The sequence below is a fragment of the Hemicordylus capensis genome, chromosome 1, assembly GCF_027244095.1.
Source record: "Hemicordylus capensis ecotype Gifberg chromosome 1, rHemCap1.1.pri, whole genome shotgun sequence".
Classification (NCBI taxonomy): domain Eukaryota; kingdom Metazoa; phylum Chordata; class Lepidosauria; order Squamata; family Cordylidae; genus Hemicordylus; species Hemicordylus capensis.
This window is the reverse complement of record NC_069657.1, coordinates 111,438,696-111,462,307: the sequence shown is the minus strand read 5'-3', so window position 1 is coordinate 111,462,307 and position 23,612 is coordinate 111,438,696. Positions and strand designations below refer to the sequence as shown.

The window sequence follows — 23,612 nt, the reverse complement described above, 5'->3', positions numbered from 1 at the left end:
TGGAGGAGGACGAATGCTGCCTATGAGCCCAAGAACACCATCCCCACCGTCAAACATGGAGGTGGACACATTATGCTTTGGGGGTGTTTTTCTGCTAAGGGGACAGGACACCTTCACCGCATCGAAGGGACGATGGACAGGACCATGTACCGTCAGATCTTGGGTGAGCACCTCCTTCCCTCAGCCAGGGCATTGAGAATGGGTCGTGGATGGGTATTCCAGCATGACAATGACCCAAAACACACAGCCAAGGCAACAAAGGAGTGGCTCAAGAAGAAGCACATGAAGGTCCTGGAACGGCCCAGCCAGTCTCCAGACCGTAATCCCATAGAAAATCTGTGGAGGGAGCTGAAGGTTCGGGTTGCCAAACATCAGCCTCGAAACCTTTCTGACTTGGAGAGGATCTGCAAAGAGGAGTGGGACAACATCCCTCCTGGGTTGTGTGCAAACCTGGTGGCCAACTACAAGAAACATCTGACCTCTGTGATTGCCAACAAGGGTTTTGCCACCAAGTACTAAGACATCTTTTGTGAAGGGATCGAATACTTATTTCCCTCACTACAATGCAAATCCATCGCTGACTTTTGGGCACTGGGCTTTTGAGGGTTTGTTTGTTGTTATTCTGTCTCTCACAGCTACAATAAACCTACCATTCCAATTATAGCCTGGTCATTTCTGTGTCAGAGGGCAAACGGACAAAATCAGCAGGGGATCAAATACTTATTTCCCTCACTGTAACAATCAACAGAAGGGAAAATTCCGCACAGGCCAACGAAAGCCTGCAGAGGAGAATAAGCAGCGTCTTTGAAATACAGGACAGCCCATCGCATCACCAAATGACACAAGTTTTCTTACCCCCCCCCCCAAACATCGGGGAGATTCTGGGAGCGGCAAACAGCAACAACATCGAACAGCCACATCCACTAGCCACCAATTCCACCAGGTTGGCAAGTCATGTGAAAGCATGGCACCACATAACATCAGATCGCTGGGTACTAAAGATCATCCAGTACGGTTATGCAATAGAGTTCAAAGCTCGTCCGCGATTCCAGGGCATCTGCTTTACCAAAGCGACTCCAGCCTTGTACCAGGAGGTACAGGAACTATTACAAAAGAAAGCGATTGTGCCGGTGTGATGGGCACGAAGACGGGAGGGATTTTACTCTCGTTATTTTCAAATCCCCAAAAAGGATGGAGGGATCCGACCAATTATGGACTTAAGACATCTGAACAAATACGTCCGGGTGAAGAGGTATCGCATGACAATGTTGCAGGACATCCTACCGCTTCTGCATCAGGAACGGTGGCTGGCAACGTTAGACCTCAAGGATGCCTACTTTCACATAGGGATTCGTCCAGCCTTCAGAAAGTTTCTTCAGTTCACTGTAGGAAGTGCGGTTTACGAGTACCAAGTGCTACCATTCGGACTATGCACTGCCCCACGTGTCTTTACAAAGTGCATGGCAGTGGTAGTGGCCCACTTACGGACAAAGGGGCTAAAACTTTACCCGTATCTCGACAATTGGCTCCTGTCGTCAAAGGACGAAAGCGAGTTACATTCGCAAATACAATATATGTTAAGGCTGCTCCTGGACCTAGGAATACAGGTCAACTGGAAGAAATCCAACCTCATGCCTGTACCTGTCAGCTCATACATTGGGGCTGTACTAAATACTACCCTGGGAAGGGCGTTCCTTCCAGAGGTCCATTTCCAAACTATCACATCACTGGTACAGTAGTTCCCTCGACCTACGAACTACTCGAATTACGATGTTTTCGAGGTACGAATGACAAAAAAGACCGGAAGTCGTTGCCGTTTTAGATGCGGCTTACTCGACCTACGAATTTTTAGATGCGGCTTCCTCGACTTACGAATGTTTTCAGACCTCTGTGGATGCGCTCTTCGACTTACGAAAATTTCGACCTCCGAACGTGCGTTCGGAACGGATTAACATCGTAAGTCAAGGGACCACTGTACGTCATTTTCAGAGCAACCCATTACAACCAGCTCGCCAAGTGCAACGCCTCTTGGGCCTTATGGCATCTTGCAAGTCCACCGTTCGATACACACGTCTGAAGATGAGAAAGTTGCAGATGTGGTTTCTCTCCTCCAATCTGCTGAGACACGACCCAATGAAACTCTTGCAGGTGCCCATACCAGTCCTACGCACACTGTCTTGGTGGACCCAGACAGCCAACCTACTCAGAGGTGTGCCATTCCAAGCACAAGCTCCATCAGTATGGGTGACGACAGATGCATCCCTGAAGGGCTGGGGCGGTCATTGCAAGGCTAACAAAACTCAAGGTCTCTGGACATGCTCACAGAGCCATCTACACATAAATTTCTTAGAGCTGTTGGCGGTGTTTCAGTCAATGAAAGCCTTCCTTCCGATGCTATGGGGCAGGGTTGTACAGTTGCAGCTGGACAACACAACAGCTATAGCCTATCTAAACAGACAAGGGGGAACAGTCTCCAGGTCTCTATGTGCCCTGAGCCTTCAAATTTGGCATTGGTGCATCAGAAACAGCATTACGCCAATAGCAATCCACATCAAAGGAGCAAACAACATACTAGCAGACAACCTCAGCCGTTCCTTCTCGACGGAGTTCAGGCACAAGTGGGAGCTGAACGATGCTTACTTACACAACATATTCCGGCTCTGGGGTGTCCCAGAGATAAACTTATTTGCTACAGAGCAAAACAAGAAATGCAAGCTGTTTTGCTCCAGGGCGGGCCACGAACCGTTGTCCCTAGGGGATGCGTTCCAGCTGGATTGGTCGGGGCGCTGGACTTACATGTTTCCCCCTCTGCCTCTTGTGAGCAGGGTTGTAGCTCGCCTGTTATTGGGTCATGTGAAGGGCATCCTGAGCACACCTTGGTGGCCCCACCAGGTATGGTTTCCACAGCTACTCAGACTAGCTTCGAACACTTATCAGAGACTTCCAAACCGTCCAGACCTCCTGATTCAGGAACGCGGCCATCTTCTACACCCAGAAGTTCTGACTCTAGAACTAACAGCATGGAGGATTGACTGTTAAAGAGGATCCTGTTGAACCAGCGTAAACCGTCTACACAGCGAAACTATGCCAGCAAGTGGAAAAGATTTGTGATCTTCGCTTCCCAACATGCTTTCCGGCCAAAAGAAGCCTCCATCCGGCAGGTCTTATTGACCTGAAGACAAAGAATCTGTCCAATGTATCAATTAAAGTTCATCTGGCAGCACTGTCATCTAAGCATCCGGGATGGGATGGCAAGACACTGTTCTCCCACCCGTCTTGTAAAAGTTTCCTGAAAGGCCTTTCTAACCTATACCCCACCATCCGTAAACCACTCGAACAATGGAGCATCTCACTGGTTCTCTCGTCCCTGACTGAGCCTCTATTTGAACCCATGCACTCGGCGACATTAAAACTAACATCCTTGAAAACTGCCTTCTTGGAGGCTATCACCACTGCTCGCAGGGTGAGTGAGCTAACGGCACGCCGAATGGATGTCCCCTATGCCCGTTTCTACCCGGACAAGGTTCTCCTTCGACCAGATATCACCTTTTTACCAAAGATTGTGTCTGACTTCCATATAAATCAGGATGTAGTACTACCCACTTTTTTCAGTTCACCAACCACACCGCTGGAGAAGGCTCTGCATTCCTTGGATGTACGCAGAGCACTTCTCTACTACCTGTCAAGGACTAAGCCTTTTCAACTTACAAAACGACTGTTCATCTCCTATAAGGGAGTAAAGAAAGGGCAAATGCTATCTAGACAAAGGCTTTCACACTGGATAGTGGAGACCATCCGTATGGCCTACTCTCTGCAAAAAGTTCACCCGCCAAGGGCCATTAAAAGCACATTCCACAAGGGCCTATGGCACATCGGCGGCACACCTGTCTGGCATATCCTTCCAAGACATTTGTAAAGCTGCTACTTGGTCTTCTGAGCAACCTTTCATTAAACACTATGCTATAGACCTACGGTCTGCAGCGGAGGCGAATTTTGGGAGCGGTTCTTAAAAGGGTGTTACAATAACTCTACTGCTTCCTCCTCCTTTTGGAGCTAACTAAACACCCATTCTAATGGGTTCAACAGATCACGATCCAGATAAACAGGTTGCTCACCTGTTACTGATGATCTGGTAGTGATCCGTTGATATCCATTAGACCCTCCCGATCCTCCCCTCCGCAGTAGTACCCATCTTCCTGCAGTAGAACTTACCTGCTTACTCGACTGCTTCGGCGGTCTCCAAGGAACTGAGGTGCCTGCGCTTCCTCCCGCCTTAAATAGCCACGTGGTCATGTGGGGCGGGGCGCAGGCGCCGAAGAGGAGCTGTAGACTCGATACCGAGAGGCTTCCACGCAGGCGCAGAACCCATTCTAATGGATATCAATGGATCACTACCAGATCATCAGTTACAGGTGAGCAACCTGGTTTTTCCCCTTGTTTAGCAGTCATTGTTCTCATAGTTATTTAAAGGTACTTTGCTGAGCTAGCACACACCACTCAGCCACTTGTCTTTTTATCTGACCATCAAATGCCATATGCACACACAAAGCTGTGGGTCCACAATGACTTCCCCCACTGTGTATGGCGAGGCATGTGCCATGTGGAACCGTTGCTATGCTCACTGAAAGCAGAGTGTTTATATTCTAGCAGCACTTGGAGGTAAAATGGTCACAAGCGAGAGAACCACAGAACTCAGGACCAGTTTACACATCAACATGAAGATATGCCAGCTATTTGGCTGCAGTGGCTGACTGCAACTCACCTAGCTGTGTGGGGAGAGGGTCATGTGTTGCTTCCGTGCGCACACTTAAGCACAGGGCTATCATCCATCTGCCACTGCTCAGAAACCCAGGGAGGAGGAGTGCTTAGCTGTAATGTAATGGATTCTGGGCAGGTCTGTCTTTGAAAAGTGTCCAGGGGGTGCAAATACAGCAGCTAAGCTGCTGCTGCAAGCCCAATTTTGTTTAGAGAGGGTATCCAGACAACTGCACCTTCATTGTCTTTATTGATTGCTGCTTGTTTTATGGATTGTGTTACTGATTATGGCTTTCATGATGGATGGTCTGCTTGCTGCCCTGAGGGTCCTATGTTTAGGAGGGAAATATGAGATATAAATATTTTCATTAGTAAACAACCCGAATTGTGATCTGAGGCTACAAAAAATGGTTGCATGGCTCTTAGTAGCCTGAATCTAAGTACTCAGGCTGATCTCAGAACAATCCACTGACTGAAACACTTCAGCAATGATAACTCCATTGTCAGTTCTTGAGGAACTGTTGCTTTAATCTGCAGCTTTTTCTTCTAGACATTTATAATATATACCAAGCTGTTAAAAGGAATATACAAATCTAGGCCCATAGCAAGTACTCCTGGGGTGATGAACTGCATACAAACCGAAAACTAGATTGGGGTAATTGCTAATCATTTGGAACTGTCACATAAAGACTGTCACATACAACTTATTTATTACAGATGAGTTACAGTCTCATATTAATGGTGCATATAAAGCAAATAGCAACATAAACAGTAAAGAAAGAAATGAGCAACAAGTTCACATTCCTAAACTTCAAGGAAATACATAAAATACAGACAATACAGAACATGTTGACAGAACAATGAATTTCCACTTAAAGTGTCTTCCACTTGTCTTCCAACTAATTTATTGCTGCAAATGACTAAGCAGCATTTTTTAAAAAGTCATAACGTGGGAGCAAAACATTTTGCTAGATAACATCCAGACATTACTCATGAGTAGTCCCACTGGGGCATAGCAAGTTCGGAGTGGGCCCTGAGAGAAAAAGTGAAGATGATCCCCTGCCCCCCCCCAGTCTTCAGAGAGGTGTGAGGGGGAGGGCAAAGAGCAGGTTGTCACTCAGCTGGTGCCCACCCTGCACCTCAGCGGCCCAGGGACATCTGTCCCCTCCCCCTTGTTCAATAGTAGTGACACCCTTGAGTCCCACTGACATTAATGGCACATGGTAGTCATGACTATCTTGTCCCATTCATTTTGATGGGACTACTCATGAATAACTTAAGTCTGGATGTCAGCCACAGATTTTTTTAAAAATTTATTATTCTAGGCCACTGGACATGATCTAGCTGATTTCAATGGAAAGATTTAAGCAAGTGATGAACTTTGGCTGGACAGTAACCAACGTTTTGTCTACGTGGGCAGATTCAGACGTAGCACCAAGCTCAGCTGAAGTTAGGGATATGCATGAGCTGTTCATGCACTCCCTTGCAGAGCAGGGAGGGGTGCCTATAACAAACAGGCAAGGAGCTGCTTACCTGCTCCCCCTCTCCCCGCTGCTCCCCCCCACCCCTGCCAGCGCTTGTTTTAGAAACAGCCATGCAAGGCTGCAGCGTTCCTTCCTGCAGCTCCAATGCAAATGACCAGCATTCACGTGCGCCCCATGTGGCTGCTTCTAAAACAAGCACCAGCAGGGGGAAAGCAGCAGGGAGGAAGCAAGCAGGGAAGGAGCTCCTTACCTGTTTGTTAAAGGTACCCCCCTCCCACTGCCCATCAAGCCGGCTCAAATGCCAACATTTGAACAGGTTTGGCGCTCCAGAAAGCTGAAGCCCATCTCTGTGCAACTTCCCTCAGCCCCAGGAGCACACAGTTCTGTCCCATCCCCACACAAGGCTCTACTTCCTTTATAGGTCAGAATGTGTTGAGATTTGTCTTAATGGGCGCTCCTGCCAATCTCAGCATATCCTAATCTAGCAAGGAAGTAGAAGCTCATGTGTGGGGGCGGGAGGGGGAGTGCAACACTCCCAGGGCTGAGGGATGTCACACAGAGCTTGGCTTCAGTTGAGCTTCGTGCTATGTCTAAACCCATGTTGAAAACAATGGTGTGATTTTCTTGGCCTGCTAAGGTAGATGTTTGCTCACTTTTTTGACCAAGAGGAAAACCTCTTGGATCCATATGTTTGCCCTGATTCAAATCTTGCAGCCATCAAATTTTGAAGGTACGAGCCTAAATAAGAAGGAAAAGCACTTTTTCCAACTAAAGTCACCCCAATCCAGGGATCTATGAGCAAGCAAGAATTAATACACAATGGTCTGGTTCACACAATTGTTTGAATCTAGGTTTGATTTTTTTTTTTTTACCAACGCATCTGCTGTGTGAACCCATGCCAAGGCAGAAATCTCATATTCATTCTGGGCTATAAACCTCCTTGGCGTGGGTTCACACAATCATATCAATGTCAGTAACCCACATTAAACCTAGATTTGAATGGCTGTGTGGGCCAGGCCAATATATGGAACAGACTGCTGGACTGAAACAAGAACATTTGGTTATATTGGTTGATTATATAGTTAAGTTCATGAAACTGCAGTATCAAAAGAGTTCTAATTTGATTGTTTAGTCTGTGATCAAACTGGAGTAATTCAGAGATTGCTTAAGCAGTAAGATTTTGGAGGTGTGTAGTTTTGCTTCTTTACAAACTTTAAGTGCCAAAACTAGATCACACAGAAGACTACCACTAAACATTCAGGTATTGCACTCTGGCTTTCCAACAACAAAAAATTTATAAAACCACTTCACCGACTTATTCTTGCGTTCCACATTTTTGACCCAAAATACTTCTAGTTATGCCTCTGATGTTGGAAATCACTTCACAGGACACTGACTTAAGAAACACAGTTAATTTTCTCAAGCAGACAAAGTGTACAGATGTTTATGAACTTCTGGAAACATATTTGTTTTTAAAACTAGCAGTAAGATTTCCATAAACTCCATGGAACATTAAAAATAGTATATTTCCTACTAGAAATTTAAAGCCACTCTAACATACAAAGAAGGTCTTTCCAATCCAGCAAGGGTGATGCGTGCATGGAATCAGAATTCCTGCCTGTGCACTGCTTGCTGGATATGTGTGGGGTTGGAGGGGGACACTGAGTCCACAGCGAAGAATGCTGGCCATCTCTTTGGAAGGGGCATGTGCCCAGCAGCTGTGCACTAAAAACACTTGGATGGGGGTGGGGCGAGCTTGATATTTGATCAGAGTTTCTCAGGAGCTTCATCCATCTTTTCCTCACTTTCAATAGTTTCATTAGACAGACAACTCCAGCCTGAACATTCAATGAATAAGTCTTTATACAACTGCTTTAAATACAAAGGTTTGCTTGTCTATACTAATATTCCATGCGATCAGCAAACAGAAAACCAAGTAACGCCACCCTTATCAAAAGTGTTTTAGTTCCCACACTTCAAAAAGAGAGAAATACCACCTTGAATCTACAGATCATCATTTTTGTGAATACTGTGGTAGAGAAGAACCAGAAAACACTCTCCAAAATATAATTATATATGTTTTGTTAGAATATTAGCAGAAAAACAAATATAGAAAAAATGTGGCTGGCAAAAAGCCTTGTCAGACTACTTATAAAGTGCTTTAACTACAAATATCCAAGTTTGGCATATGTGGAAATTACGTGTTTGTTACAGCTGTTAGGACAGGCTTTGAAAAAGCACAGAAAGATGTTTATGAAACTCCTGCATCTGTCTCACAAAGTGCATGCACAAGAAGGTTCCAACAGCTATTCATTTTAGTCTTACCTTGGTCCATATTCCCTTTCAGCTCTCTGCTTTCTAAGCTGGTATATTTTCATGTAGCTCCTCCATCACTCAGCTATCCACTCTGTATTCCATCATTGAATTACCAAAATGGTTTACATTTTTACATTTCCGAAAGGTTGCAAGCTTTCTGCAACAGATGAAGTTAACCACACTGATCCAAGAGCAGCAATTCATGCCTAGACAGACAGGCTTCCAGGTGTGGATCTGCCATAGTAGGAAAATAATAAACTGCTGCACAAGGAGGAACTGGAGGGAATTCATCCCACAACTCGCCTGGGTACCCGTTACAGGTTGCTGGAGAGAACAAGGGGTGGGGGTGGGGGTGCAATGTCAGTAGCCTTCCTAAAGCGAACTGGTATCATCAGGGGATTCTGAACAAACTGAAGAAGAGGATCAAGGATAGTTGTAAACGCACAAGTGCAAGTTACAACAATGGTTTAGGATTGGCTTTCCCAATGAGTTTAGGTATACATCTTTATCAAGGGAATATTCAAACCTTTATAAATCAGTTCAATAAAGCAGTACTTTGCAGTAGCAGGTTCTCAGCAAGTCTCCCCAGAGCACTGATCAACTGTTAAGATCAGACAGGAGCAGGGGGAAGTCACCATGTATTTATTTATTGAATGTATATTAAGGCTCCAAAGGCTCTAGGCGGTTCACTTACTCTTGAATTTTGGTTCTTCTCACCCAGCCATCTCCAGTTTGCTTAACAGTTTCATCTGTGTACTTGGAAGTTCTTGAAAAAACACTGGTCTGGAACTGAGGGGGATAGGAGGAGAATAGGAATGCTAAGACTGATTGTGGGGGTCCCCAATAGACAACCGGGGCCTGAAAAGGACTTCTGCTTTCCAACCCTGATGTATCTGACAGAAACACAAGTGCAACATGCAGCCTTCTACTACTCTGCTCTGGATGGAAGCCCCACTGTCTGGGGCAACAAACAAACCAGAATTTGATATCTCCCAGTTTTCCTCATAGCTGTGCTGATTCTTCTTTATTCAGTATTTTTCTGAGAACTGCATCATAGTAAGGACTGAAGACCATCTTGTTGTAGTCGACCAGGCGAACGTACTTGACAGCAAATTCCTCCAGCTCTCTCTGAATAGGACCTAATCCACCAGGAATAGCAGGAAGGGATTTCTGGTGACCAGAAGCAAGGTAACTCTCCAGGAACGACTGGATTCTTGAATCTTGAGAATGGAAGTAAACAATTTAGTAAGACTCACTAAGACAGGCACTCACAGACTGTGCAATGCAACATGGGCTGTGGGAGCCCTGCTCAGATGCTGCATCTGTGTGAATGGCAGGGAGGGAGTTGTGTCCCAGGGCAGCTCTGCTCTGGCATAACATTGCACAGACACAGCTGCCTGACAGAATGGCCATTATTCCCAATGGGTGTCCTGCTGCACAACTGTGTCTGCACAATGCTAGACTGGAGTGGAGCTGCCCTGCGGAACAATTCCATCCACGCTGCTCACACAGACATGGAAGCACGGACAGGGCTCCTACTGCCTGCGTTGCACATTTGTGAGCAATATTATTATTATTATTATTATTATTATTATTATTATTATTATACATTTATATCCCACTCTTCCTCCAAGGAGCCCAGAGCGGTATACTACATATTTGAGTTTCTCTTTCACAACAACCCTGTGAAGTAGGTTAGGCTGAGAGAGAAGTGACTGGCCCAGAGTCACCCAGCTAGTTTCATGGCTGAATGGGGATTTGAACTCTGGTCTCCCCGGTCCTAGTCCAGCACTCTAACCACTACACCACGCTGGATCTCATCTCATCTCATCTTCACATATAGAGATGTGAAGGCCTGGGCGGGGAACGTGTGTGTGTGTGTGTGTGTGTGTGTGTGTGTGTGTGTGTGTGTGTGTGTATAGAGGGAAAACACTGTTTTCCCAGGTCCCCCCACCCCCGGTTTTTCCCCAGGCCTTCACATCTCTAATTACTAGTACAGTTTTTTCCTATCCTCCCTCCATGGAGCTCAGGAACCCTTTTTTAATTCTCACAACAAGCCTGTACTGCAGGTTAGGCTTCAAAAGAGTGACTGGTCCAAGACTGGGTAATGTGGTACCTAGTTTTAAATGGAGTATATTCTCCCTATCTAAGCTTTTCTGTCCTGTCCTTCCTCGGCCTCTTTTTAGAACTTGGAGGAGATTAAGCGATCTTCATGTCTCCAAATGCATGTTTTAACTTTCACATGTAGAACAATCGATTTTGTATAACTATTAGTGGAGGAAAGGGCAATCTCGTGCACAGAAACACATTATTTGACTGAGCATACCTATCAGTTTGCATATGGTGTTATCAGGATTGGCCACAGCCTGGATCTGTCCTTTAAGCACAGTCTCTTTCTCAAGCGTGAAAGGCGTAAATCCATGTTCAGAAAGGCAAGTATTAACTTCAGCACATATCTTTTCACTGGTTGTAGCCAAAGCTTCACTCAGGTTGAAGGAACTAGAGAAAGAGGAATTGATTCATTAAAGACGGTAAAATTTACATAAATTTTAACAAGTCATAAACCAGCTTAGAATTGAACTGATTTGCTTTACGAATACGACATATATTTATATACTGCTTTTGAACAAAAGTTCCCATAGAGGTTTACATAGATATAAATAAAATGTTTTCCTGTCCTCAAAGGGCTCACAATCTTTAAAATAAAAAAAATAAAAAAAGATAGAGGCCAGCAACATCTATCTGTGACCCCTGTTAACTGAGCAAAGAGGCATCTTTTTAAAGTGGTGATTCTCTTTATTTAGCAGGGGGAGAGCAACTGGCCCTATCCAGCCCCAGCACAGAATCCCTCCAGTGGCTGTTGCTGGTGTCAACCTTATATTTGCTTTTAGATTGTGAGCCCTTTGGGGACAGGGGACCATCTTATTTATGTATTATTTATTTTTCTATATAAACCACTTTGAGAACTTTGGTTGAACACGCATGTCACATGTTCAAATTCTTTGCCACATCCCAAACTAGCACATGTAGCTAGAGGAACTCTCCCTTCTCACACATGATGTTTTGACATGGGGTAATATTCAGTCAGGAAATTCCCTCAGCATTGGTCTGAAGTGACATAATCTCAATGCCACAGACTTATTTTGAACATGTAGACTGCTTCCAATTTATTAAGGCCATAACCAATCATTAGGGGAATGGAGCATTGGTTAACTTACCGTGAAGGCTTCTTCTGGCTGCTGGAGTCAAGGATATCACTATGGGTTATCCCCCTCACGTGTTCCTAGGCAGAGCTCTGCTATTTAGCTAGAAGAAATAGAAGCCTAGTAGAGCCTAAGGGGCCAGTTCTTCCAGGCCAGATTACGAAAGGTAACAACATAAAAGCAATGAGGCACCTTTTAACATGGTGATTCTCTTTATTTAGCAGGGGGAAAGTAACTGGCCCTATCCACCCCCAGCACAGTACCTCCAGTGACTGTTGCTGGTGTCTATCTTATGTTTCTTTTTAGATTGTGAGCCCTTTGGGGATAGGGAGCCATCTTATTTATTTATTATTTCTCTGTGTAAACCGCCCTGAGCCATTTCTGGAAGGGCAGTATAGAAATTGAAATGATGATGATGATGATGATGATGATGATGATGATGATGATGATGTCCCCCAGCCAGTGGTAATTGGCACCCTAGGTGCAATTCCAAAACAACTTGAAGAGCACCTCAACACCATAGGGGCCACAGAAATCACCATCAGCCAATTACACAAAGCAACTTTACCGGGAACAGCCTATATTTTGCGACGATATATATAATAACCAACAGTATTGATGATAAAATTCAGCCATCCCAGGTCCTTTGGAAGGACTCGATGTCTGGATAAAACAAACCAGTCAATAACACCTGTCTGACTGTGTAAACAAGAAATAATAATGTAGTAGAACGAATGTGTAGATAAACAGAATATGAGAAATACAAGTGAAATAGGTCCCAATTAATGTGAGCCAAACAGTGCCCACAATTGATATCTGTTCTGCCTTAACCGTGCAGTGATAAAAAAATTCAACAGTCTTTTGTTGACAAAAAAATAGCTAGGGGTGTGCACAAACCAGTCTGCAGGCCATATAAAAGGCCTGCGAACCGGTTCGCATGTGGCCCGGTCCGATGGTTCGACATCGGGGTGTGTGTGTCGCTTTAAGGGTGGGGGGGTTGTACTTACCCCTCCCCCCGCTTCCCCCCCTCCGGTGCTCCAGTTTTAGCCAAATCTTCGGGCGGCAGTGTTCCTCCCTACTGCCCCTGCCCCCTTGTTGGCTGGTAAAAGCGGGCGCACATGCGCCTGCCGCCCCCGCGCACACATCACTGCAGCCACGCATGTGCCCACCACCGACGCGCGTGCCACGCATGTGCACCCACTTTTACCAGCCAACAAGGGGGCAGGGGCAGCAGGGAGGAACGCTGCCGCCCTGAAGATTTGGCTAAAACTGGAGTGCCGGAGGGGGGAAAGTGATGGGAGGGGTAAGTACAACCCCCCAGCCTTAAAGCGACACACACACACCCCAGTGTCAGACCACGCCTCCACAGTACGTGCACATCACTACAAATAGCCAAGAAGCATAACTGTCAAGGTGGTCTCCCAGGAACGGACAAGCACGCCAAGCCGAGTGGGCAGAGATGTCCTTGACTCCAGCAGCCAGAAGAAGCCTTCACGGTAAGTGAACCAATGGTCCATTCTCAGCTGCTGGGGTCAAACACATCTCTATGGGACATACCACAGTTTGTACATCACCTTGGGAGGGAGTGACCTTGTCTACTCCTGAGGAAGCACCTGTTGTAACACTCTTCTTCCGAATGCCACTTATGCTGAAGCATATGTGTCCATTCTATAGTGTCTAGTAAGTGATGAAGGATTTTTCCATGTTGCTGCCTTACAAATTTCCTGTACCGGAGCATTAGTTGAAAATGCAACAGATGTCGCCATCGCTCTTGTGGAGTGTGCGACTTAACGTGTAGGAGTACGAAGATGTTGTGCCTCATATGCTAGCATTATGCACGCTCTAATCCATCTGGTGATGACAGATGAAGTTACTGCTTTCTCCATGGAACCAGGCAGGTATGAAACAAACAGGGAATCTGTCTTCCAGAAGGAAGCTGATCGCTTTATATACTTCTTAAGACATCGCCTAACGTCCAACTTGTGCCACACTTTTTCCGCTGGATGCATGGGATGCAGACAAAATGAAGGAAGAAAAACATCCTGTGACTGATGAAAAGGTGACACCACTTTAGGACAGATGAAGGGATTTGGTATACAGCATACAGACTTCTGTGTGAATATGCAGTATGACTTGTGGACTGAGAACACTTGCAGTTCTGATACCCTTCTTGCCGATGCAATGGCTAATTTAAACGACAGAATCTGTATAGAGATAGACTGCAATGGTTCAAATGGTTGAAATTGTATTGCCTTTAATACTGTATTTAAGTTCCAGGAAGGAAAATGATGTACTGTAGGCAGCAAAATGAGAGTTGCTCCTTGGAGAAACCTTTTAAGGTGAGGGTGCAAATGTTTTGATCCTATTGATAAGCCTGATAGCAGGCCTAACAGAGAGGCTGCTTGTCGTTTAAGTGTATTTGGTTTCAGCCCCTCCTCAAGCCCCTCCTGCAAAAATTGCAGAAGATGTTGAACAGAGGTCTCCCCACGAGGTACTCAATGGCATGCCGCCCACCTTAGAAACGCTCTCCATCAGTGTTACCTCTAAGGTGTGCATGCATATGTGCATTCACACATTTTTAATGTCCGCTCAGTTCATTTTAGATCCCACTCAGGTTGAATCTGGAAGGTCCCACTCTGAATGTATGTGCGCACACACTGCCTTGACGCTGCTGCCCAGAACAAAATTCATTCCGCGTACAGATTAAAACAATTAGATTGAACACTGCTCTCCATGTACATTGATAGATTATGGGTGACCTTCTGGATGCTTGTCAGAGTACCCCTGCTCCTTCAGTAATCGCCTCTCAGTCTCCATGTGGCAAGCCACAACCAGTCCGGGTTGGGATGATGTACTAGACCCTGGATGAGAAGATCCACTGCTACTGGCAGGAACCATGGTTCTGAGGTCGACAGGTGTAACAACTCTGCGAACCACAGCCTCCTTGGCCAGAAAGGGGCCAGCAGTATCGTTTCTGCCTTTAGCAGGCACACTTGTCTCAACACTCTTGCCAACAGTGGAGTCAGCGGAAATGCATAAAGTACTCCCTTGGGCCATTGAGCCGAAACTGCATCCATGTCTTCCACCTCACTGCAAGGGAATCTGGACATGAACCTCAGGAGTTGTGTGTTCTGAGGTGTCGCGAACAAGTCCATTATCAGCATATCCCACAGTAGAGTTAACAGCTGAAATACCTCCTGGTTAAGGGACCATTCACCTTACATCAGATCCTCCCGGCTGAGCCAATCAGCCAGTTGGTTTAGGTCCCCCGCTATGTGGTGTGCAGATATGGATGCTATGTGCAGCTCTGCCCAGCTCAAGAGAGCCACTTCTGCGCGAAGAGATCTTGACCTTGTTCCGCCTTACCTGTTTACATGTGCTTTTGCTGCTGTGTTGTCAGTTCTTATCAGTATGTGAGAACCCTGCAGAGTTCACTGGAAAAGCACTCAGAACCAGCCGGGTGGCTCTCAGCTCCAGCCAATTTATGCTGTGGCTTTTCTCCCATAGCATCCACCTTCCTTGTGCTGACAGTTGTTGGCAGTGCGTGCCCCAGCCCCTGGTGCTGGCGTCTGTCGTTACTATTACTTTTGGTGGATCCAAAAACTGTTTTCCCTTCAGCAGATTTTCCAGTATTAGTCACTATTGAAGGGATTGTCTGACCTGGCCAGGAAGGTGCAATAGTACGTGTCTTTTCCTTGCAATGGCCGCCTGGTGCAGTAGCAAAAACCACTGTAGATCTCTCAAGTGGTACCTCACCCATGGAACAGCTTCCAAGGTCGCTACCATCAGGCCTAATATCTTTGCTAGCATGAGCAGCAGGACTGTATGAGCTGAGAGTGCCATCCTTATCTCTGTGTTAATAGTCTGAAACCTGTCCTGAGGGAGGAACAATCGGTCCTGAACTGTAACTATCACCACTCCCAGGCGTTGTAGTCTATGGGATGGCACCAGTTGACTTTTGGCAATGTTGATTAGGAACCCATGCTCCTGCAATGTCTGGAGTGTCCTTTGAAGATCGCTCTCTGCTGTTTTCCTCAAAGGAGACTGGATCAAAAGGTCATCTAAATATGCAAATATTCAGATTCCCTGAAGGCCATCAGCAGTGCTAATATTTTTGTAAAGACCCAAGGGGATGATGACAGGCCAAACAGCAGGGCGGTATACTGGTAATGCCTTCCAACATACTCAAATCTGAGGAGATGGCAGCTGCTCTGATGTATGGGTACATGTAAGTACACCTCCTTCAGATCTATTGATGAAAGAAAATCTAGGGGGTGTAGTGCCTCTGCCACTAATCGAGCGACTACGTTCAGAATCTCTCGTGCTTGACCCACCTGTTCTAAAACTTTAAGTCCAGTACCACCCTTCTTAAACCATCCTTTTTGGGGACAGTGAACAAAAGAGAATAGATGCCCTTTCCCTCCTGTCAGATAGGAACAGGTTCCACCGCTCCTACATTCACAAGATGTTGTATTGCCTTTTCGAGCTCTATGTGCTTGGTAAAAAAGTGAGAGCGTGGTGTTGGAAGGAATCTGTGGTAGGGTTGGTCATCCAATTCTGTCTTGTATCCCCTTCTGAATTATGCTGAGAACGAACCTGTCCATTGTGGAGGACTCCCACACGTGGAAGTACTCTGACAGACGGCCTCCCACTCTTGTGTGTACTGAGTCATTGCTGCTGCTTGGCTTGTTTGGTTTAGTTAAAGGCCTGTCTATTGTTCCCGAACCCTCTGGAAGTAAAACACTGGCTGTTCCAGGAACTAAGTTGTGATCTAATATCCCTATCCCAGCCCCTGAAAGAGGGCCGGAAACTCTAAAAGGGCTGAAAAGTCTTTTTTAAACCCGGCCTATCTGGCTTGGCGATGGCATTGTTTTCCTTTTTATCTTTAGATTCAACTAAAATGTCCTTAAGAGCCGAATCACCGAACAACTTTGTGCTGTCATAGGGTACAGCCATCAAGTTATTTTTAGATGTGGAGTCCACCTGCCAGCTCTTTAGCCAAAGGTGTCTCCTACCCACTACTGATGCTGCAGACACCCTAGAAGAAAATCTAATAGAATCCAGAGTGGCATCTGCCACAAAGGCCTGAGCCTTTTGAATCTTCACCAATTGTCTTATTTTCACCAGCTGAACCGCCTCTGGCATTATCTTTGATTGTAAGCCAGTAGTGGCAATTATTCTTGTCATGAGTAGATTGAAGTCCTCAGACACAAAAAGACACAAAAATGTGAGGCATTTCCTGACTCCGGGTCCTCCCACCGGACCATTCACCTTTCTTCTTGTCAGGAATGATGTCTGGGTCCCGACTGTCTCCATCTTCCCTCTCGTGGTCCCCATCCAGGTCAGCCTCTAAATCAATAACTGGTGTTGCTGGCAATTTTTTCTCATCAGGAAGGATAGGTCTACGATTTTGTATATCTGGGTTCCCAGAGTCTAGACCTGAGAGATCTGAGGAATGCTGTTCACGCCTATGGCGTTTAGATCTCAGGGATTTTTAACTCTTACTAGAATGCGACCATTTGATATGCTTATGCTTCCTTATTGCTTTTTTAGGAGGGGCTAGAGGATTCTGAAGATGAAGATTCCCCAGATGAAGAGGAACTCCGCTTATACTTTTTTGTTTACTTTTATTTTTTGGCTTAATTTGATGAATGGTCTCTACAATGGCATTTTTAAATCAAGCCTGCTATTCTGGTGGCACTGCCCTTGGTAAGCTCGGTCCTGGCTATGAGCGACCAGCGGGAGGGGGGGCTACTCACTACTCGGAGGGGTCTCACCGGCTTCTTTGGTTGTTTTTGGGCCCGGATCCAGCCCTGATAAGCCTCAACGGCTGATGCTGTCATCATCTGCGATGCAGCAGGCCGCAATGAAGCCTCTCCTTTCTTGGCATCATTTTAATTATATTGCTCCACGTGCACCAGAACGGAGCTACTGGCTGTCACCACGGGGGCCTCCCATGTTCCCGAGGCCCTGATCTTTGCTGCTGAGGGAGGAGGATTGGCCAGAGGCACCACTGCAGCCCATTTCAATCGGGCCATAAGGAGCAGCAAAGCTCCTGAAGTCTCCCCACTCTCCAACTTTCTGCCTCTTTCTAAGGAGCACTGGGCCGCTCTACTGCGAGTTTTGCAGTCCAAAACTCGCTGCAGCTTCATCTGCAGTCGGACTAGGCAGCATCTGAGCAGCCAGTACCAAAGCTTGTGGAGGTGGTGATCTGGGGGCTCTGGTAGCCTTTGGGAAGCTGTTCTGCCCTTTGGCACTAGTATTATCCTGTACCCTCCTGCACACTCCAAAGCAGGAGAAGGGAGGGACAGGAGTGAAAGTTGGTCACACACTATAACAATGAGAAAGAGACAAAATATGGGGGAAAGAAGAAATAAGGTCAAAGGGAAACAGTAAAGGCAAGATAAAGTCAGTAATCTGAGGAGAAAATTTTGGAGCTGCCTGGAGATATGCAAGACAGAAAGAACTGGGGTGGGACTATCCCCCTCAAGCTTTCCTAGGCTCCCATTTTTTTCAGCTAATTAACATAGTCCTGCCTAGAAGCAATATGAGGGGATAACCCATAGAAATGTCCTTGACCCCAGCAGCAGAGAAATGCTATTCTCTGATCCTTAACCCTTTTGTTGCTAAGGGAATCAGGGAAGGACATGCACTTCTCCTGAAAACAGGTTAATGCCCAACACTCATTCCATACTACTCTGAGTCACACCATGAAGCTGCATGGTACTCACGGAAGGTGTAGCCCTGTCAGCAGCACTTGTATAATCATTCTGAGCTTGTCAGTAACGGCTGGCAAACCTGAAAGTGCTGGGCCTGCAGCATTGAATGTTATCAGGAGAATAGCACCAGTTAAAATAAACTGGTCCAGTTCCATTTGCATCTCCTGGAAGCGGGTTTGGTCCATTAGCACAGTCTGCAAAAAATAGTTTCAACAGAGGATTTTTCAGAATGCAGTTGAACAACAATATGGGAGAAATAAATCATGAGCCCCACAGTATAATGCAGATGAGTTTATCCTGAGATGCTACAGTATGATTAATTTAAAAACCCCATTGTCTTTGTGTGCCTTCCCACTCCTCTTATCATTTTTCTTTACTAAGCTGGAAATGAAGTCATGAAACACTTTTCTGAGTATTACCCAGAGCTGAATTTTACATGAATGAAGAGCCAGTGCATACATAACAGTTACCATATGAGAACTGCTCTAACCTGGCTGTCTCCACATAGCAAGCTATTTGTGTGCAGCTGCTTGCCACGGGGAGCAAGTTTTCTCTATGCCATTGCAAAACTTTGCCCGGGAGCTCTGCAGTACAGCAAACATAATCCACCAATGCTCATGAGAAACCACTCTATACTAATATTATAGGGTGCTGTTTCATGAAGGGAGTGAGGCAAGATTCACAGCAAGGTTTAAAGGCGTGCTCTTGAATATATTCAAGATTAAATTTCAAGAAAACAATTGTTGTGGTCACTTTTTATGCCTTGTAATAACCAAAGATAAAGATCTTCCTGAAGAATAATTACATATTATCTGACATGTTGTGTGGAGGAGTCAACTGTCCCTTGTCTCTCCCTAAATGGCAATAGCCAGATTACAAAATGGAACAGCTGGAATGGGGAGCAATTTAAAGTTGCCTCCATTTCGTATCACTGTATATGCACCAGCCCAAAGAATCCCAGAGGCAATACTTGATTCTCTCTTAAGCAGCCTTTCATAATTCATTTTCAAAATAAATGTACATCCAGAAGATAGCTGAAGAAGTTAAGATCAGAAATCTATTTGTGAGCAAAAGTAGGAAACTACAAAAAAAATAAGATGGAACTTGCCCTTTCCTAGAGACCATTACAGACACTGGGACTGCAGAAGGAGCTGACATCACACTAATCACACACTGCCCAATGGAGTGCAACATCCAAACATCCAACATCCATTCTGCTTCATAGCTGACTGCGATAAACAGGCCCAGGCTGGCATGAAATATCTTCCAGGGAGAACAAAAACATACACACCATACAATGGCAACAGGATAAGTAGTTGCTGAGAATTCTGTCCCAGCAGCTACTCTGTTCTCTCTCAATCCAAGAGAAAGCCTTGCAACACCACTGACTCTCTTTAAAAAAAAAAAAAAAGCGGGGGAGCAATGTTGTTTCAGTGGAACTCTGACAGGTTTACAGTCCTATAAAACCAGCTGTCCAATCTCATCAACCTAGCCATTGTAAATCTACACTGAACATAGGTCGTTTGGTACAGAGTACAAATACCAGTGAATCAAATGTTCAGACTTTTAATCAGCTGTTTTGATATTTAAATATATACCACCAGAAAGACACCGGAACAAGTTGCAGTTCCCCAAACATAAATCAAGGCATTTCTTATGGACCGAGATATTCCAACAATCAAAACAAGTCATGAGCCAACCAAAGACAATTAATTTGCAGTCATTTTTCACAACCGTTGTTATAACTCATACAATATTGAGTTCCTAAATTAGTATGCAGAAACAGATGGATTATATACAAAATACACCTGCATACACATTTCACATGAGACTCTCCTAATGAACGCAAGGTAGAAAGATGATCCTGTGTTTGCATAGAATACCAAACTAGAAGATGGATCTACACATCATCAGGCAGTGAAAGATCATTCTGTCCACTTAAGAGTTTATGATGCCAATAATTGCTAAGAGATGCGCAGTTCTAACTAGTCTTATGTTAGAACTGTGTCTCCTTGCAGCACTGTTGCTGCAGACCTGGAAGCAGTGGTGCTGCTCTAGAGAATCTGAAGTACCTACTAACATTCCAGTATTTATTCCCATTGTTGCAAATGGGAAATATTGAAGTAATTCTGGTAGGGCTACTGTTTGTTTTCTACAGTGGAGCTGCTGCTTGCAGGTCCGCAGCAGCAGCACTGCAAGTTCTACAGGAGATGTTAGAACAGTGTGTCATGTCAGCCACTGCAAGGTAGAAATGGATAAAAGAGATACTGAATAAGTAGTCTGTTTACACAAGCAAGATTCCCAAAAGTCATTTTCTCAGAATTGTCCGTGTCCTGGGGCAGCCCTCTACACAAATGTAGTATTCCAGGATTTGTTTCAGCACAAATTCTCCTCCCCACCTAACGGACCATCATAGGCTCAGCTCAGTTTGCACCTCTCTGTAATTGTATTAAATGTACAGCTGCTGAGAACAGCACCTGCGTGTTTAATTCCTCTTCTCCCTCCATAAAATCTAGTAAAACTTACCGGCGGCTGCTGCTTTCAGCAGCCGCCATGCATTTAACAGGTCTAAATCAGCCCTGAGTATCTAAAAAGGCCCTTAGTAGGTCCTGTGGAAGACTTCACAAATAGGGGAGAAATAAGAAGTAGATTACTATCCTTCTAAAAAGATAATCCTGGAGAGATCACAGATCATCCTGGAGAGACTCTATGTGCTTGCTAAGAGTCGACACCAACTTGATGGCACTTAATCAATCAATCAATCAATCAATCAATCAAAAAGAACACATGAAAAGCAATTCAGAGACCATCAACATGTGGGCTGCCCAGAACTAGCCATAGAAAGTTAAAGATCTTCACAAGCTCCATGAAGTCAGAGGAATCCTACATATTCATGTTGTATCAAGATATGGTTATGCTCTTCAATGACAAGCCTAAGGATTCACTGTAACCCGAGTAAGAGTTGATTCACACTTGCATATTCATCTCCTACAACTGCAACATAATGACAACTTGCATGTATGAATGAGTTATCACAAATCAAATTATACAGACAGTACATTCAGAGCATCCAAAGTCACCACAAATGCACTATTTTTCAGTGGCAATTTTAAGATAGTAAGATGCTAAATAATTTTTTTTAATCAAGTTTTGAGTAATCATGATATAAATGTGTGTGTGAACTAGCTCTATGGCTCCTATAGAATCTGCAAACAACTGAACCATAGAAGATTCAAACAACTGAATCTGCAATCAAATAATCACCTCTGGGAAAGGCTTTCGCAGATGATCCCACTTGAGCAGTTTAAGGTATGCATGATTCTGTACATCAATAGGACACAATATAGAGGCTTCAGTGATGGAGGCGGCAGCAGCATCAATAGCAGGGGGGATGTTGGACTTCAAGTCATCTGCAGCTTCTTGCAGCCATTCAGTGACAAAATCTAAGGAATCTTAGGAAAAAGAAATTTGCCAGAGCATTTTAAGGGTCATTTTCCTCATTAAGTCACTTTTGCATTCTTCCTCCCAGAACCCTTTCTAAAAATCGATATTTAAACAAATAGGCATACTACACTGTGTATTGAGAATTTCCACAGTCTGTTTTCTTAGTGCTGCTTGTGATGTTAAGATTGTGATGCTAAAGGCAGTAAAACTGCACACTCTAGAGTGTATTTGCCAATATTTTATAATTGTTTAGGGACACTTGGACCACTTCTGCTCCATTCCAGAGCAGCAAAGCAAACCCTTTAATTAGTTTTGTCAAATCTCAGATGGAGGTTCTTCACTTGACTTTCTCCCAAGAAACTAGGGAAGATTTTAGCAGCAGACCAGTAGTTTAAACCATCAAACCTGTTGTCTGACCAACGAAAACCTGAACTCTTTCTAATTAGCATTGCCAGACTTTGTCATAACAAGTGTGCCTACATCAAGAAATAAAACAGAGAGGTCTGCTTTAGTCTCCTCCCCACATTTCCACTATGGGTCAACAATGTACCTTCCGCAAAATTCATGTTTCTGAAAACGCCCACTGACTGTGTGTTGCAGAATCTCAGCCAATTGCAGCTCACAGATGGCACATTTATTATACATTTCCAAACATGTAAATTCTCTCAATGATTGAAACGATATGGTTAACTCCTGATGAAAATGCAGAGCGCTCTTTTTGTTACAACATGAGGAGTGAAGCAATCCTAAGGCAAAACATGTGCAAGTAGTTCACAGTTAGGATTGTTCATTTGCCTTGCTTGAAAGCAGGCAGATAAGAAGAGAGATAGAGCAAGTAACAATGTAGCCTAGTATTATTCTTTAAGGTTCCCATGAGAGAATTCTAAGAGAAACAAAACACATTACACTATTAGCCCACAGCATTCTCAGTTAATATAAAATGGCAGTGCCGATATTATTACTAAGATGTTTTTATATTGCTTATATACAACCACAAAGGTTTTCAACAAGCTTACATAGCAAAAAAGAATGAGAAAATGGTTCCTTCTCTCAAAAGCGCTCACTCTCTCACATAAACACACACACACACACACATACACACACACACACCCGCAGCCACTAAATAGATGCCATTCACTCTCTCCCTGCTCAACAAAAGAGAGCCACCACATTAAAAAGGTGCCTCACTGCCCATTGCCCAGTTTGCAGCATATACAGGGCAGTTCATTGCCATACAAATAAAACATTCTTTATCAATTTAAAAATCAAATATTTGGCTCTTTATTACAGTGGGATATGAACTACACCTTTGTAGAAGGCACTGGGCAAATGGATAGCACTCCATGCCCCAACCAAAAAAAAAAAAGCGGGGGGGGAGAGCTTAGATTGGAATTTAAACCTCTCCTTGCAGCTACCCACTCTTCATCTTTCAGGCGCTAGCTGAACTACAAGAACAAGCAACAGAGGCCTATCTCTAAATTCTTACTTTATTCAAGTTTCTGCATTAAGATTCTCATAACCAGAAAGTGTATAGCATAAGGGGAGGCAGGAGTAACTGGGCCTAACATAGGTTTGTTCAGCTTACAACCATCAAGCTAAAACCAGCCGCTAATCACATACTATGGCCTGTGAAGTACTTAAGAGCCTCCTTATTTTTGTAGTCCCAGACAAGCAGGGGAAAATAGGATTTT

At 44.7% G+C, this 23,612-nt stretch overlaps 1 protein-coding gene across 1 annotated transcript in view; it reads right to left on the bottom strand.

The window, feature by feature from the left end:
• Positions 1 to 5,443: 5,443 nt before the first annotated feature.
• TCP11L1 (t-complex 11 like 1) overlaps positions 5,444 to 23,612 on the bottom strand; it is a 33,020-nt gene continuing 14,851 nt past the window's right edge. Inside the window, exons 8-11 of the mRNA XM_053283562.1 lie at positions 21,742 to 21,929; positions 18,490 to 18,671; positions 10,882 to 11,054; positions 5,444 to 9,775 (exon numbers count right to left, since the gene is read on the bottom strand). Of these exons, the coding sequence (XP_053139537.1) occupies positions 9,558 to 9,775; positions 10,882 to 11,054; positions 18,490 to 18,671; positions 21,742 to 21,929 (761 nt within the window). The 3' untranslated portion in view covers positions 5,444 to 9,557. The remainder of the gene's footprint in view (positions 9,776 to 10,881; positions 11,055 to 18,489; positions 18,672 to 21,741; positions 21,930 to 23,612) is intronic.